This window comes from Antechinus flavipes, chromosome 4 (assembly GCF_016432865.1).
Source record: "Antechinus flavipes isolate AdamAnt ecotype Samford, QLD, Australia chromosome 4, AdamAnt_v2, whole genome shotgun sequence".
In the NCBI taxonomy this organism is placed as follows: Eukaryota; Metazoa; Chordata; class Mammalia; order Dasyuromorphia; family Dasyuridae; genus Antechinus; species Antechinus flavipes.
In genome coordinates this window covers 76,659,420-76,674,359 of record NC_067401.1, presented here as the reverse complement: position 1 = coordinate 76,674,359, position 14,940 = coordinate 76,659,420, and the positions used below count along the sequence as shown (strand labels likewise).

Here is a 14,940-nt window from a genome sequence, read left to right as displayed (position 1 = left end):
TGTCATTATTTTAGTATGACAACTTCCTCCTTTCATTCAGATTACCACTTGAACATAATTTTTAGCCATAGAGAGCTGTCTATGTGACTAGGTTGAGCATAAAATGTGTTATTTCTATTATATCTTCCCAACTAAACATTTCTTTTTTTATTGAAACTTTTTATTTTTTATTTTTTTAATTTTATTTATTTTTTCTTCTGAGGCAATTGGGATTGTGACTTGCTCAGGATCATACAGCTAGGAAGTGTTTAAGACCACATTTGAACTCAGGTCCTCCTGACTTTAGGGGTAGTGCTCTATCCAGTGTGTCACCTAGCTGCCCCGCAAGCTTTTTATTTTTAAAACATACGTAAGGCTAATTTTTCAACATTGACCCTTGCAAAATCGTGTGTTCCAGTTCTTCCCTTCTTTCCCCTATCCCCTCCCCTAGATGCCAAGTAATCCAATATATATTAAACATGGTAAAATATATGTAAATTGAATATAGGCATACATATTTATACAATTATCTTGTACAAGAAAAATCTGATCAAAAAGGGAAAAAATGAGAAGGAAAATAAAATTTAAGCAAACAACAAGAGAAGTGAAAATGCTATCCAACCAAACATTTCTATATGGAGCTCACTAGGCCTCTCGCATTTCACTTTTCCTTACTCTTAGTCATGTGTATAAGATTCCCTAAGTTCACTTTCTACTACTTCCTCTGCATTAGTGTATCTACAGTTCAGCTATCAGAGGCATAATTTCTCAATTCCAAAGTCCCATGTGGTGCATGAAATATCATGAAATTGTATTTTTAAGGTCCTCTCCACTGAAGCTAGTTTCCATGTGCGGTGTTAGAAATAGATTGGATCAGGGTTCTTTTTTTTTTTTTATTAAAGCTTTTTATTTTCAAAACATATGTATGAATAATTTTCAACATTCATCCTTGCAAAACCTTGTGTTCCAAATTTTTTCCTCTCTTTCTCCCACCCTCCTCCCCTAGATGGCAAATAATCCGATATATATTCAACATGTGCAATTCTTCTATACACATTTCTGCAATTATCATCCTTCACAAGAAAAATCAAATCAAAAAACAAAAAAAAAATGAGAAAGAAAACAAAATGCAAGCAAACAATACAAAGAGTGAAAAATGCTATGTTGTGATCTACCCTCAGTTCCCATAGCCCTCTCTCTGGGTGTTCTCTTCATCACAAGATCATTGGAACTGGTCTGAATCATCTCATTGTTGAAAGGAGCCATGTCCATCACAGTTGATCATCAACTAATCTTGCTGTTCCTGGGGTACAATGGTCTCCTGGCTCCGCTTACTTCACTCAGCATCAGTTCACTCAGTCTCTCCTGGCCTCTCTGAAATCATCCTGCTGGGGATCAGGGTTTTTTATCCTGTAAAATGGGTGTCCTAACTGGTAAGCATTATGATTTCCTGCTTCTTCTCCCCATAGAGAGTCTTGTGCATTTGATATTAATATAACCTCAGTCTCAAAGTCCAGGGTACAAGGCATGTATCGCCACCAATGAGGAGAGCATCCATACCAATGGGCTTTGGAACTGGAGATCAAATTACAGATTTTTTGGACTTAAAGTCAGAATGAACTTTACAGATCATGACTGTGGCTACAATTTCACTCTGCTCATTGATCAATCATAATAGCTTCAGCACTGGGGGTTGGGAGTGATAAATGAGACAAGGGATCTGTCTTTTAACAGCTTTATGTGTCAGGGTTGGGTTGCTTCTTATTCCCTCCTTTGAATAAAAATAGGGGAGATCTCACAGAGAGAATGACTTCTCTACCTTTTAGAAAAGTTCTGCCCAGCGGATTCCTATGAAACTTCATGGAGAAAGAAGAGGGAGGGAGAAGAAGGAGGAGGGAAAGGAGGAGGGAAAAAAGAGGGAGGGATCAAGTAGAAAACAGGGAAGACAACTTGGGCAAACAGTAGCTTGAGTGTTTCCCAGGCCAAGATGCTGAGAGGGATTGTCCCTAGGGGTGGTCCAAGACACTCAGCATCTAGACTTGGCTTCCAGCTCCCCAAATCTTGCTATATTTCTTGTTTTGGGCTCTTGTTTTTTCTAATGCAGGCTGCCTTTCTTCAGGGACATCCACAGTGCCTGGATTATGGGCCCCCCTTCAAGCCCCCTGTGCACCTAGAATTCTGCTCTGACTATGAAACTTTTGGCTGCTGTGATCAGAGCAAGGACCGCCGCATTGCTGCCCGTTACTGGGACATCATGGAATACTTAGACCTGAGAGGCCATGAGCTGTGTGGTGGTTATATCAAGGACATCCTGTGCCAGGTAGGGATGGATATGATGGCTAGGAGGCAGTACAGGATGGAGACTTCAGAATCAAATGTGACCTTGATCTTAGCTGCTAAGGGTGGGTACCAGGCTGGATGGCAGTAGTGAAACCATTCTGCTTCTATCAATCACTGAATTTAGAGTCAGAAGGGAATGCAAAAGCTGTCTATTCCCACCTGCTACTAATCAACAATTGCCAACCTGTGGTCACCCAGTTTCCATTTAGATACTATCATTGATGAGGAACTCACTACCTGCCAGCTCTGCCCCTAATCCTGTGTTCCTATCTGGTAGGAACTTACTTTATCTTGCCACCCAGGTTCTGAACGTAATAGCATCCCTTCCTTCTAAGCTGTCTGTATTAAATAGGGACACTCAGTGAGAATAGAGATGTGCAAAATTAGCTTTAGCTGCAAAAATTTTGACAGGGGCTGCCCTGTCTCTTCAACCCGTATCCTTAGCTTAAAATAGTTTCCTTAAGGGATTTTTTTCTTTTTTTGGCAAGAGGGTAAAAGGTGGGTAGGGATGGGCCTTTGGGAATTCTAGTTACTCCTGTATCCTCTCTGCAGTCTTAGAGGGGGTAAGTAGGAGAACCCATCTATCCTGCGTTCCCTGTAGTATCTGGGGATCCATCCCGTCCTGGGTCTTCTATTCAGTTCCAGAGTAATGACGGGGGGCAGGTGCAGGGGGACAGTAGGAAAGAGAGCATTTCTGTCCCTAGAGACATGAATTCACAGGTTTTCAGGAGCTGGTTCAGTAAATGTCATACTGCTGACTGCATGAGTCATGCAGGCTTTGCTTTCACTAGCTGTCCTGGATTCAGCCAAAATCCACATTCTAGAGAGGACCAACGTACTTCTCAGCCTAAAAATGTGAACTGTGAAAATGTTTGCTGACTTTGAGAGTGTTGGGTGATGGGGAGTGGAAGGTTAGTTAGGAAAGAGCTTCTTGATTTTACTGGGAAAACTATGGGTCATTTAGAGGCAGTGTGGTGGATTGGGTAGAGAGCTGACTTTCATGTCAGCAAGATCTGTATTCACATCTCACTTTGTCACATATTGAGCAACTACTTAATATGTTTGTGCCCCAAACAACTTTAAGATGAGAAGGGCCACAAAAAATTCGGTCTATTTACAGAGATACTATAACACACACTCAATTCTGGTTTTACTACTTTGAGGAATGCAAAGAGGTTAATAGTGTTACCAAAATTCTTGGAGAGAGTTATGACAGCATCAGACTCAGAAACCAGGAGGAAGGATATCTATGGCCTAAGGCTGTATTGTCAATTCCTGGCTACCACCACCCTTACACCTTCCCTTTAGTTGGAAAGAGGCCGAGTCTGTGTCAGTTGCCATCAAGACTTTCTTTTTTTTTTTTTTTAATTAACATTTATTAAAAAAAAAATTTAAGTTCCAGATTTTTTTTCCTCCTACTTGCCCCTTCCTCCCCCATTGAGAAAGCAAACACTATGATATCAATTACACATGTAAAGTTGAGCAAAAATGATTTCCATATTGGCCTTGTTGGAGAAGAAAAACAAAAATGAAAACTTGTAAGAAATATAAAGAAAAATTTAAAAGTATGCTTCAGTCTGCACTTAGAATTCATCAGTTCTTCTGGAAGAGGATAGCCTTTTTCATTAAGGGTCCTTTGGAATAGTCTTAGATCATTGTCTCAATTAGAGTAGCTAAGTCTTTCACAGTTGATCATCACTGTTTTTTTTGCTGTTACTGTGTACAATGTTTTCCTAGTTCTGTTCACTTTGCTTTGCATCAATTCATATAAGTCTTCCCAGGGTTTTTTTTGAAACCATCTTTCTCATCATATTTTATAGCACAGTAGTATTCCATTACAATAGTATATCACACAATTGATGCCCAAATGATGAGTATCCTCTCAGTTTCTAATTCTTTGCCACTACAAAAAAGCTGCTATAAATAATTTCATACAAATAGGTCCTTTCCTCTTTTTTCTGACTTCATTGGGGTACAGATGTGGCAATGATATTGCTGGGCCAAAGGCTATTCACAATTTTTGAGGGCAAGCAGAATTTAAGTTAAGTGACTTCCTCAGGGTCACACAGCTATTAAATGTCAAGTAACTGAGACTGGATTTGAACTCAAGTCCTCCTGACTCTAGGGCCAGTGCTCTAACCTGAGTACATATAATTTTATAGTTCTTCGGGCATAGTTCCAAATTGCTCTTTAGAATGGTTGGATCAGTTAACGAATCTACCAACTGTACATTAATGTCCCGATTTTTCCAATCCTGTGGACATTGAATCTTGACTCTATTATTTACCATGTAACCTTAAACAAGTCATTTTAATTCTCTAGGTCTCAATGAGACTGAATGAAGCTCAAGTAAGATGATCCCTCCAGCTCTAACTTCTTAGGATTCTTCTCCTTTCTTTTCTCTCATAGAAACCAACTTGGGTCTAGCACTAATAGACTGTTAGGACTAAAAAGGATGGGATGGGAATTTTATCTCATCCTTAATTGTTACCATTTGTATTTGGCCCCAGAGATACAGTGAATAGGTATGTATAGGACAGAAAACCTTAGCAGAAGGTAGGACTTTCAGATAACGTTCTTAACCTACCACCATCCTCACCTCAAATATAAAATGTTATCCCACAGCCAGTGAACTGAGCCAAGCCAATTCAATTTTACTTAAAGATACTGGTAGCCAATATTTATGGAGGACTTTATAAGATAAAGATAAAAACACAATTAGCTAGGATTATATTTTGCAAAGCTGATTATCAATTCAATTCAACAGTCACTTATTAACATGTCCTATTAACAAAGAACTGTACTAGGAAACAGTCATAGCCCTCAAAGATCTTTCAGTATTAAGTGACATGACACAAATTCAATAGATCTTTGATTTCATCAATCTAGCATTCCTTTTAATAATGGAACATTATCTGAGGTCCTATTTCTGTTAAGGTTACCTGTCCTATTCATACCGATTCACTGTATCTCTGGGTCAAATACAGATGGTAACAATTGAGGATGATATCAAATTCCCATCCTTTTTACTCCTAAAAGTCCAATAATGCCCAATAACTGAGGAAACAACATATATAAAGGTTCACAGACACAAAGTAATTTCATGAAGGAATATTAATATTTTGGAAATCAGGAAAGCTAGGTCGATCACCAAACCATTTATTTCTACTTCTATTTCCTGTGAAACTCACATATAAGCATACTTGTAGAAGGTGGGATGTTAGCTAAAACTTGAAGGAAACTCCAAATTGACTCTTGCCCCAAATCTACTGCAACAGACAGCTTGTCATTCGTGGTTTGTTTTAAAAAATTGGACTCCTTGCTAATGTCTCCCCATGTTCAAAGTTTTATGTTCCATTATTATAGTCAGTTCTCAGTTATGTTAACAAAAGGGAAAAGCCAGCAGTAATCTAGAAGAAGGCAGCAGCAGCTTCTTATTTACCTTGAAGCTGTCTTCTCCTAGTCTATAAAAGCAGAACAAAGCAGGGTTCCTAGGATATAAAAACTAGTCCTTATCGCACCACATTATAACCTATAATGACCAATGGCCATGATAATGGATGGACCTCATTGCAATGGAGCAGGTGACTAGGTTTCTGGTATTCTTGCCTGGGAGCTATTAGGCAGCCAGGAGGCTCAATGGATAGAGTGAGGAGTCTGGAGACAGTGACATCTGTTCAAATTTGTTCTCAGACACTTACTAGTTGTGTTGGGCAAGTCACTTAATTTCTGTTTGCCTCAGTTTTCTCAACTACAAAACCCTACTTTGCAGGGTTGTTGTAAGGATCAAATAAAGTTATATTTTTAAAATGTGATATATTGTTCAGTATATATTATAGTAGGAGCCACATCCTTGCTTATTCTTTCCCTCTTCCCCATTAGAAGATGCTGAGAAGGAAAGAATGACCCAGAGGTAGGCAGATGCTGCTGCTTCTATATAACAGTAACTTACAGAGAATTAAATTCTGGGCATGCAGACAGACCACTGGCATTAGGATAGCCCCTCATTCTGAGCTCTGCTGTGAATGATTGTCCTCTGTCTATCTTCTTCCTTTAGTTTTGGTTGCTGTTATGTCTTTTTGCTTTCTCTTGATTTTTTTTCCTTTGATACTTCTTCCTCCTTTAATTTAATCACATTTTGTTTTTACATATCAGTCATTTCTAGATATGACTTCCAACTCCTATTGTCTCTGTCACATCAAACTCTCTCTGGCTTAACTAAAATCCTAAACAAGTGGAAAGTGCCTTCAATTCAACAACAAAAATTTGTTAAGCAACTACAATATATAAAGATATTCTGCTAGGGACTAGGGGATATGAATATTAAATTGGTAATATTTTCTGGGCCATTCCTTCTTCCTTAGGGCAAATTGATATCTCAGGGGTGGGAATTAGGGGCCTCTGAGATAAGTAAGGGATCATTAAATTTCTGGATTATCCAATATCCATGTTATTTTTTTGGTTCTCCCATATGTTGTTTGCTTTGGATAATTTAATTATTCTTTGGAATTTCCTTTAGAGAATAGCCTATGAAATGCAAAAATGAATAATAGAGAAGTCTTATTCATCTGAGATTAGATGATTATAGTTGATTAGAGTAATAAGCTTATGAATTAGAAGTAAAGAGTTTAATGCTGATCTTTGGGGTATTAACTATTCCCTATGGGTTTTTGGACAATTTGGATAAGAGTAGATGAATTGATGAAAATCTCTCATCCCAAGAAGAAAAGCACATACTCAGGGCAGTGGGTCAATGACTTTGTCTTCATAGGTAAAGGAAAGAACATCTCTAAGGCAACTTTGCTGCTTGTCAAGGACTCCAGAGTCCGTCCCCAAAATAATTTTTGGGAAATTCATATGGCAGTCCTAGAGTAAACTTCAAATTTTGGACAGGAAATTTGAAAGTAAAAACTGTAGCTGAAAGAGTGACAGTGAATTTATTAGATTTTTTTTTCATATTGGTATAGGTTTAAAGACTGAGAATTTTGCTTTCAAGAACCCTCATTTTCAAGAGGCTATTAAAAGGGAATGTGTTTCAACTTACAAAGATCATCAGGCCCTAGGCTTTTATAACTGGAAAGAAGTAGCAAAATGTTATTTTAAAGTGCTAATTTTGGACTTTTCATGTTCCTTTTTTTTAATTTGTTAGCTTAACACTAACCCAGTTAATAATAATGACTAAAAAACCAAGTAAGGAACATATATCTACTAATTTTATTTTTTATATTAGTTTCTAAAAACTTTAAGTATTAATAAAACCTTCAGATTAGCATTAATTATATATTCTGATTCAACAGAAGGCTCTTTGAATGTATCATTTCTTAATTATTAACCATGCATTTATTGATTATGTTTTCATGCAACAGTAGATAGGCATGTTGGATAAAAGGATAGGGCCCAGTTTGTCACCTCTGCCTCTGATATATGCTGGCTATATGATCCTGGGCAAATTATTTAAACACTCAGTACCCCAGCCAAGTCTTCAAAGGTTTAAGTTGCAGAATAGCTATTGATCTGAAAAAGGGGGTCTTCTCAGGCTACACTCTGCTATGAAGAAACACAAGTCTAAACCAAAATTAAAATGAATATAAGAAATGTACTGGATAAGATTTATCTCCTTAGACCCTTGTATCCCTAGAAGCAAACAATTAACAACTATTTATTGAGCCAGGTATTGTGCTGTGTGTAGGGACTATAAAAACAAAAGCCAAACAGTATTTGCCTTACAGAACTTCCATTCTGTTAGAAACAGGTACATATAGCAATCAACAAATATCTATTAGGCACCTGTTATAAGTATTAAAGTATATGCTGTGCAAGGCATTGTGTATATAAGTGCAAAGAATGACATAATTCCTACTTGCAAAGCTATTACATTTTAATGGGGAGTAAAATATATACAGTATAAAATATGAATATATATAAAAGTAATTAAAGATAGTTTGGGTAGGAGGGAAGGCACTAGCAAGGAGAAAGTACATGGTAAGCATGGGAGCCAGCCAGTGCAAAAACATAGAGATGGGAGATGGAATATCTAGCATCACTTTGATAAGATTATATTTCTCCAATTGCTTGTTGTCATTATGTTCAGTTTATAACACTTACAATAAAACTAATTTCATTGTTCTCTGGTCACATCCCATTTCTGAAGTCAAGCATACCTTAAACTATCTTATTTACTAAACTTAACTTTGAAAGAATGAAAATGTATCATTTAGGAGAGGTCACTATGATCTGCTATGGACTCTGGAGGTCACTCCAAAAGAGGGTCACCCCTCCAAGGTGCTGGAGGGCAGTGATGGGATGTCTATGACCTCCTCCCTCTGGACTATTCTGAAGAAGATGGTACTTATTTAAATGGAGTTATAAATTTAGCGAGTTTGTTTCAAAACTCAGTTTCACTCAATAGATGTTTTTATAAATAATAGCCACATTCCAATGAAAAGAAATAATTCACATGACATATGAATGGGAGAGACTAAAGAATAGAACCTAAAAGTACTGGATCTTTATGAGATGTCTCAATCAAAGAGTGCAAGATTATCATTTTACAGATGATCCAAGGCCCAAAGTGAACTGACTTGCCCAAGCAGTAAATAGCAGAGCCAAGTTTCAAATCCAGGTCTTCTTGATCCAGATCTATTGTTCCTTTTTCATATACACCATTATACTATATTTCCATTTCCTCTTTAATGTGTGATCATGGATGGCGGCAAACAACCTATGGCTGTCATGCTGGATCTGGAGTAGTCTTAAAAATCATATCTGACTTTTATGTAATATTTAGAGAGGCAGGGCTGTCCTAGATATTTGAAAAACCTAGGTTAAATCTCACACATATGGTTTTGTAAATGGGACAAGTCACTTAATTTTGTTTTAGCAAGAGAAACTTGCAGATGCTTTTGGAGTGGGAGGTTTTCCCAAGATCCCTTAAGAGGAACTTGATTTAGGGCAGATTATTCAAAATATCCCAGGCCTAAAATGTAAAGGAGTTTTTGGGAAGAGCAAAGAGAGAACCACAACAATGAAGAGGATACCCTGGGAGCTGTCATGGAGCATCAGGAACAGAAATCACCAGAATAACCGGGATCCTGCCAGTATGAATGAAGTGATGGCATAGTGCCAGAGATGACAGGAACAATCTGAGCAAGAACTGTGGGCTGACAGAGCTCTGTTTCAAGGGTGAGCCAGAAGGAGAGATTGTGACATAGAGTCACAGGATCATGGAGTTAGAGCTGGGAGGGACCTCTTTCTCTCCCTTTCCTTCCCTTAAGAGGGAGGCCAAATGTCTTTTTTTATTTTTTGTCTTCACATTTTCACCTCAGCCCCTCACCTCTATCTGCCTCTGCTTGTGTGTGTGTGTGTGTGTATGTGTGTGTGTGTGTGTGTGTGTGAGAGAGTGTGTGTGTGTGTAAAACAGTCTATAAAGACTGTGAAAGTCTGGGTCTTTTCCTAAATGTTTACCTTCCCTTGCTAAGCTTTTAAAATGTGATAAACCATTAACCAACAAGATAGTTTATGTACAACTATTGAAAATGATGTTTTCCTTTTACAGATGAAAAATGTATTTGTTCAGCTAAGGTGAAAGTAGGCTGAGCTGAACTGAACAAAATGTGTGTGTGTGTGTGTGTGTGTGTGTTTCATATTATTAAACACTGTAAAAGAACAGACCAAAAATACTGCTTGGTTCACTTCCTTTATGAATGTGAGTCAAGCAGCAGAGTGAGAAAAGCTGGAGGGCTTAGACTGAGATAGTTCTGGTGGCTGACTCCCCAGGGGCATTTCAAGCAGCCTAAGCTCCGAGAAGGTGGATGATGGCTTAGCAGGATTAACTTTTCTGGTCTCGTATGGGGAGCAAGGTGAGGGAGGGCAGGATACTGGAGCCTAACTTCACACATGACTCCCCTAAGCGGTTAGATATTTCGAGAGCACTGAAAACAGGAATTTTAACCTTTTTTGCATCATGAACTACTTTGCGTTAGAATAATTCTTATTAGAATTAAAATGTATTCTTATTGGAATCATATTAAATGCATTAAAATAGGATTACAAAGAAAGCCAATTATTTTGAAAAATAGTTATTAATACACACACACACACACACACACACACTCATTAAAGTTCTTGGATGTCAAGTCCTCTGACCAGTCTCCCCTCCCTTTTCTAGGAGTGCTCACCCTATGCAGCGCACCTCTACGATGCTGAGAACTCTCAGACTCCCCTCCGGAATCTCCCCGGCCTTTGCTCTGACTACTGCTCAGCGTTCCATTCCAATTGCCACTCTGCCATCTCTCTGCTGACCAATGACCGCCACATCTGGGCATCCCAGGAGAAAAATGGAGCCCATTTTTGCCACCTCCTCAATCTCCCGGACCAGGACTACTGTTTCCCCAACGTGCTAAGGAATGACCACCTCAATCGCAACCTCGGAGCTGTGGTGGAGGACCGTAAGGGCTGTCTGCAACTCTGCCTGACCGAGGTGGCCAACGGCCTGAGGAACCCGGTCTCCATGGTCCATGCCGGGGATGGAACCCATCGCCTCTTTGTGGCGGAGCAGATTGGAGTGGTGTGGGTCTATTTGCCCGATGGGAGTCGCTTAGAGGACCCTTTTCTAGACCTCAAGAACTTGGTGTTGACCACCCCATGGATAGGTGATGAGAGAGGCTTCTTAGGCTTGGCTTTCCACCCCAAATTTCGGCGCAATCTCAAGTTCTATATATACTACTCATGCCTGGGGAAAAAGAAGGTAGAAAAAATTCGTATCAGTGAGATGAAGGTTTCTCGGGCTGATATCAATAAGGCGGACATAAACTCAGAAAGGTAAAGGATTCTACATAAGGACACTTTTGGTTGGTTGTGTCCTATGACTGATTCATCACATTTTCAAAGAGTCATTGACAAATAATGTGAATGTTCAGAGTAGACCCTTTATAATATGTTCCTTTTACTCAAGGACTCTTCTGGGGTTTCATTGGTTGAGTTGAACTTCTACTACAAAAGGTGTAGGAAGTGCAAGAAAAAGCAGGTACACATAGAAGAAGCTCCTTTTTTTTTTCTCCTGAGGCAATTGGGGTTAAGTGATTTGCCCAAGGTCACCCAGCTAGGAAGTATCTGAGGGCAGATTTGAATTCAGGTCCTCTTGACTTCAAGGCTGGTGCTTGATTATCTACTGTACCATCTAGCTGCCCCCCTTTTTTATTTTCTGTACTTCTGTCTCACTCTATATGCAGCTAGACTGGGGAATCCCAAAGACCATGCGGAAGGGGTTCAAGCCTAACTATTTTGAACCCTTTATTTACCAAACATGAAAAAGCCATTTAAAATTATTTGGTAAAATAGGAACATGTATAAATGCTATCTGGATAAAATCCATGCTAACCATGTGTAGCACTTTTAAGCATCGTGGGCACACAGTCTGATGTTCTAAGTCTTCAACAATGAGGTCAAACTCTGGGAAATAGTGCCTTATCCACTTGTGACAAAATGGCGCCAGGCTATTTATCTATCTATCTACATACATACACACATAGATACCTGCATTCATATATATAATATATATATTGGTATGTGGGTGGTGTATATGTGTACATATACAGGTGTGTGCTGGTAAATATTTAACAATTTACAACCTACAAGGAAATAAAGATGAACACTCATGAATATAATTCTATTATTATCTTTCTTGAATCGGAAATTTATTATTATAAATTTTGAACCTCCCTGATGGTTCTGCCAGGCACCTAACATTGTTCTGTTTTGTCTTGTTTTGCTTTGTTTTCTTTTTCTGTCTTTTTTTTAAATGAAATTTTAAAAAGTAATGTGAAAAAATAAGTTTTCTTGGCTCCCCAAGAAAACATGTGTCCCCAAAGATACATTAAAAATTTAATCTGTATTATTAATATTTTCTCCATTGCTTCCTGTAGACAATTACCAAAGCAACAAATTAATCCCTGAATTATGACAATTTTCAAAGCATAAATGTTTATGTTGACACTTAACAACTATATTCTTAGGAGTCAATAAGTGTCAGCTTCGCTCTAATACTGGTCATAGGGAACAGTTTCAAAGACAAGATTCCTCAATAATTGCCAGAGTAAGATGTATCATTTGAAGATCCTAGAGTTAGGGCTGAAAGGATCTTAGAGGTTATCTAGTTTAACCCTCTCATTTTATAGATAAGGAAACTAAAGACCAGAGAGCTACAAAGAGAGTTGCTAATGGACTTATGGATCAAAGTAATGGCAGAATTGGTTTTCAAAGACAAATCCTTTGGTTCTAAATCCAGCCTCTTTCTGAGATACCACCTTGTTTCTCTTGGGCTACAGTTTTCCATCTATTTCTCTGGTTACCACGAGGCTAATTCTGAATCCCTAGGGCTGACGAGTCAGTCGGCCTTTCCATCTAGACAGGATGTCAGGGAGGGGCCTCCTTCTAATTCAAGGAAGCTTTTCTTGTATGTGTTTGTTTGTTTGTTTGTTTGTTTTTTGAGTTGTCAGTTGTTAAATATTTATCAGCACAGACCTGTACATAACCAAATAAAATAAGGTACAGAATCCAAGGTGGAAGTCATGTTCACAGAAAAATTCCTCCTCCAGTCCTTGCCAGACTCAGCAAAGTCCCCAAACCCAACTTAACACCCAAATTAAAAACCAGCTAGTAATTCACAGAGGGAGTGTGCTAATCAGGGAAAGAATTTGATTAACCAGCATACCTATACTGATTATAACCTGAAAAAGGCAAGCCACTTAGACCTGGGTATCCTAACTGCCTTAGAGGATTAATTCTTTCTGTGTATCTGAGATTTTCCATTTGAAGGATATCAAAGACATCTGTATAGTTTATCCTTCTCTTCTAGGGTCATCCTGGAATTAGAAGAGCCAGCTTCCAATCATAACGGGGGGCAACTCCTCTTTGGCCTTGATGGTTACCTGTATATATTCACTGGGGATGGCGGACAAGCTGGAGACCCCTTTGGCAAGTTTGGAAATGCTCAGAACAAGTAAGCTGGGAGGAGGAGGGGCGCTTTACCCCTAGTGCTCATTTGGGTGGGGACAGCAGCCAAAACAGGAATGTTTTTGGGACTTAGAGACCCAAGGCTCTTTCCGCTTGTTGTAGGTATGAAATCAAGGTGTACTACTTAGTGACCCTTCACTGCATGGGGTATATGTAGAAGCTCCATATAAGCTTCTTTTCAGTATTCAAATTCCAGGTTTCAACAGGGTGCCTTGCTTGATTAATTCAGTTTTTGGATTCCTATAGCACCTTCCACTAGAGAATAAATTTTATTTTATATACATCTAACCAAGTCAGATTTCTCAGTGCCAAGACTTATAACTTCCCTGGCTTTCTTCAAGATTCAGCTCAAATTCCACCTTCTTCAGGAAGCCTTTCTCATCTTTCTTTTGAGGCCCCAAGTTGTTAGTGCCTTCTTCTCTAAGGTTAACTGCTGCAGAAAAAAAAAATATATATATATATATATACACACACACATACACACATACATATATATATTAATATATATATAGATATATGATATCTATATATATCTTGTATGTATCTAATTATTGACAAGTTGTCTTTTCCATGAGCCAGCTCTTTGAGAAGAGGGACTGTGGTTTTGCCTTTCTTTGTACTTTCAGGCTTTAGCACAATGTCTGGTATGAATAAATCCTTAATAAATGCTTGTTATCTGACTTGACTTGAGAAGTTGGATAAAAGTTAACTTTCATCTTGAATGCAGTTAGAAGAATGGGGCCTTCCATTTATATATATATATATATATATATATATATATAATATATATATATATATATATATATATATAGTTGTTGAGGCAATTGGGATTAAGTGACTTGCCCAAGGTCACACAACTAGGAAGTGTTAAGAGCCAGATTTGAACTCAGGTCCTCCTGACTTCAGGGCTGGTGCTCTATTCACTGCTCCACCTAATTGCCCATCTTTTTTATATTCTTAATACCTCAGTGAGATTGAGAAGTAGCGTTATTATTTCTCAGGTGAAGAAACTGAGTACTAAAAAGGGAGATTTTGCCCAGGATTACATAGTGAAATCAGGGGCAAATGTATCATGCGTGAAATTCAGCAAAAGTAGATTGACTAACATATCCTGTGAGCAAGATAACTGTTAACAGGACATGAATCTGCTAATAAAGGGGATAGTGACTTGCCTCAGGTAAGCCAAAGTCTTTAGCAAAAGAAAAGCTCCCTTTTTATAGTTTTTGGGGAATACAGAACAAAGAACAGGACTTTGTAGACAGGAAACGAGTTATGATTGGTTTGTGGTTTGCAGAATTGAAAAATCATAGGGGTAAGGACAACATGATGGGTTAAAGTCGAGAAATAAGGAACAATTTGATTGACTGAAAACTGTAATTGACAGGGTTTGCAACAACCCTGTTTTCCTTCCTGTGGCTAAGAAAAGTTCATCCTTTGAATTGATCTACAAAGTTAGAGAAAGTAGGTAGCACAAGCAAACATCCTTGAAAGATAGTTGGTGGTATAAAGAGACTAAACCAGACTCCCTGGTGTCCACCTGCATGTCCCTAAGGACAGTAGATTTCTATGAGACAAGAATAGGAATATGATAAATGAGAACTGGATTTC

General features: G+C 38.4%; 1 protein-coding gene across 2 annotated transcripts in view; it reads left to right on the top strand.

Moving 5' to 3' along the window:
- Positions 1-1,730: 1,730 nt before the first annotated feature.
- HHIPL2 (HHIP like 2) overlaps positions 1,731-14,940 on the top strand; it is a 31,389-nt gene continuing 18,179 nt past the window's right edge. Inside the window, exons 1-3 of one of the 2 annotated variants that reach the window (XM_051993349.1) lie at positions 1,731-2,299; positions 10,487-11,139; positions 13,175-13,318. In XM_051993349.1, the coding sequence (XP_051849309.1) occupies positions 1,967-2,299; positions 10,487-11,139; positions 13,175-13,318 (1,130 nt within the window). In that variant the 5' untranslated portion in view covers positions 1,731-1,966. The remainder of the gene's footprint in view (positions 2,300-10,486; positions 11,140-13,174; positions 13,319-14,940) is intronic. The other variant, XM_051993348.1, reaches the window with a different exon arrangement.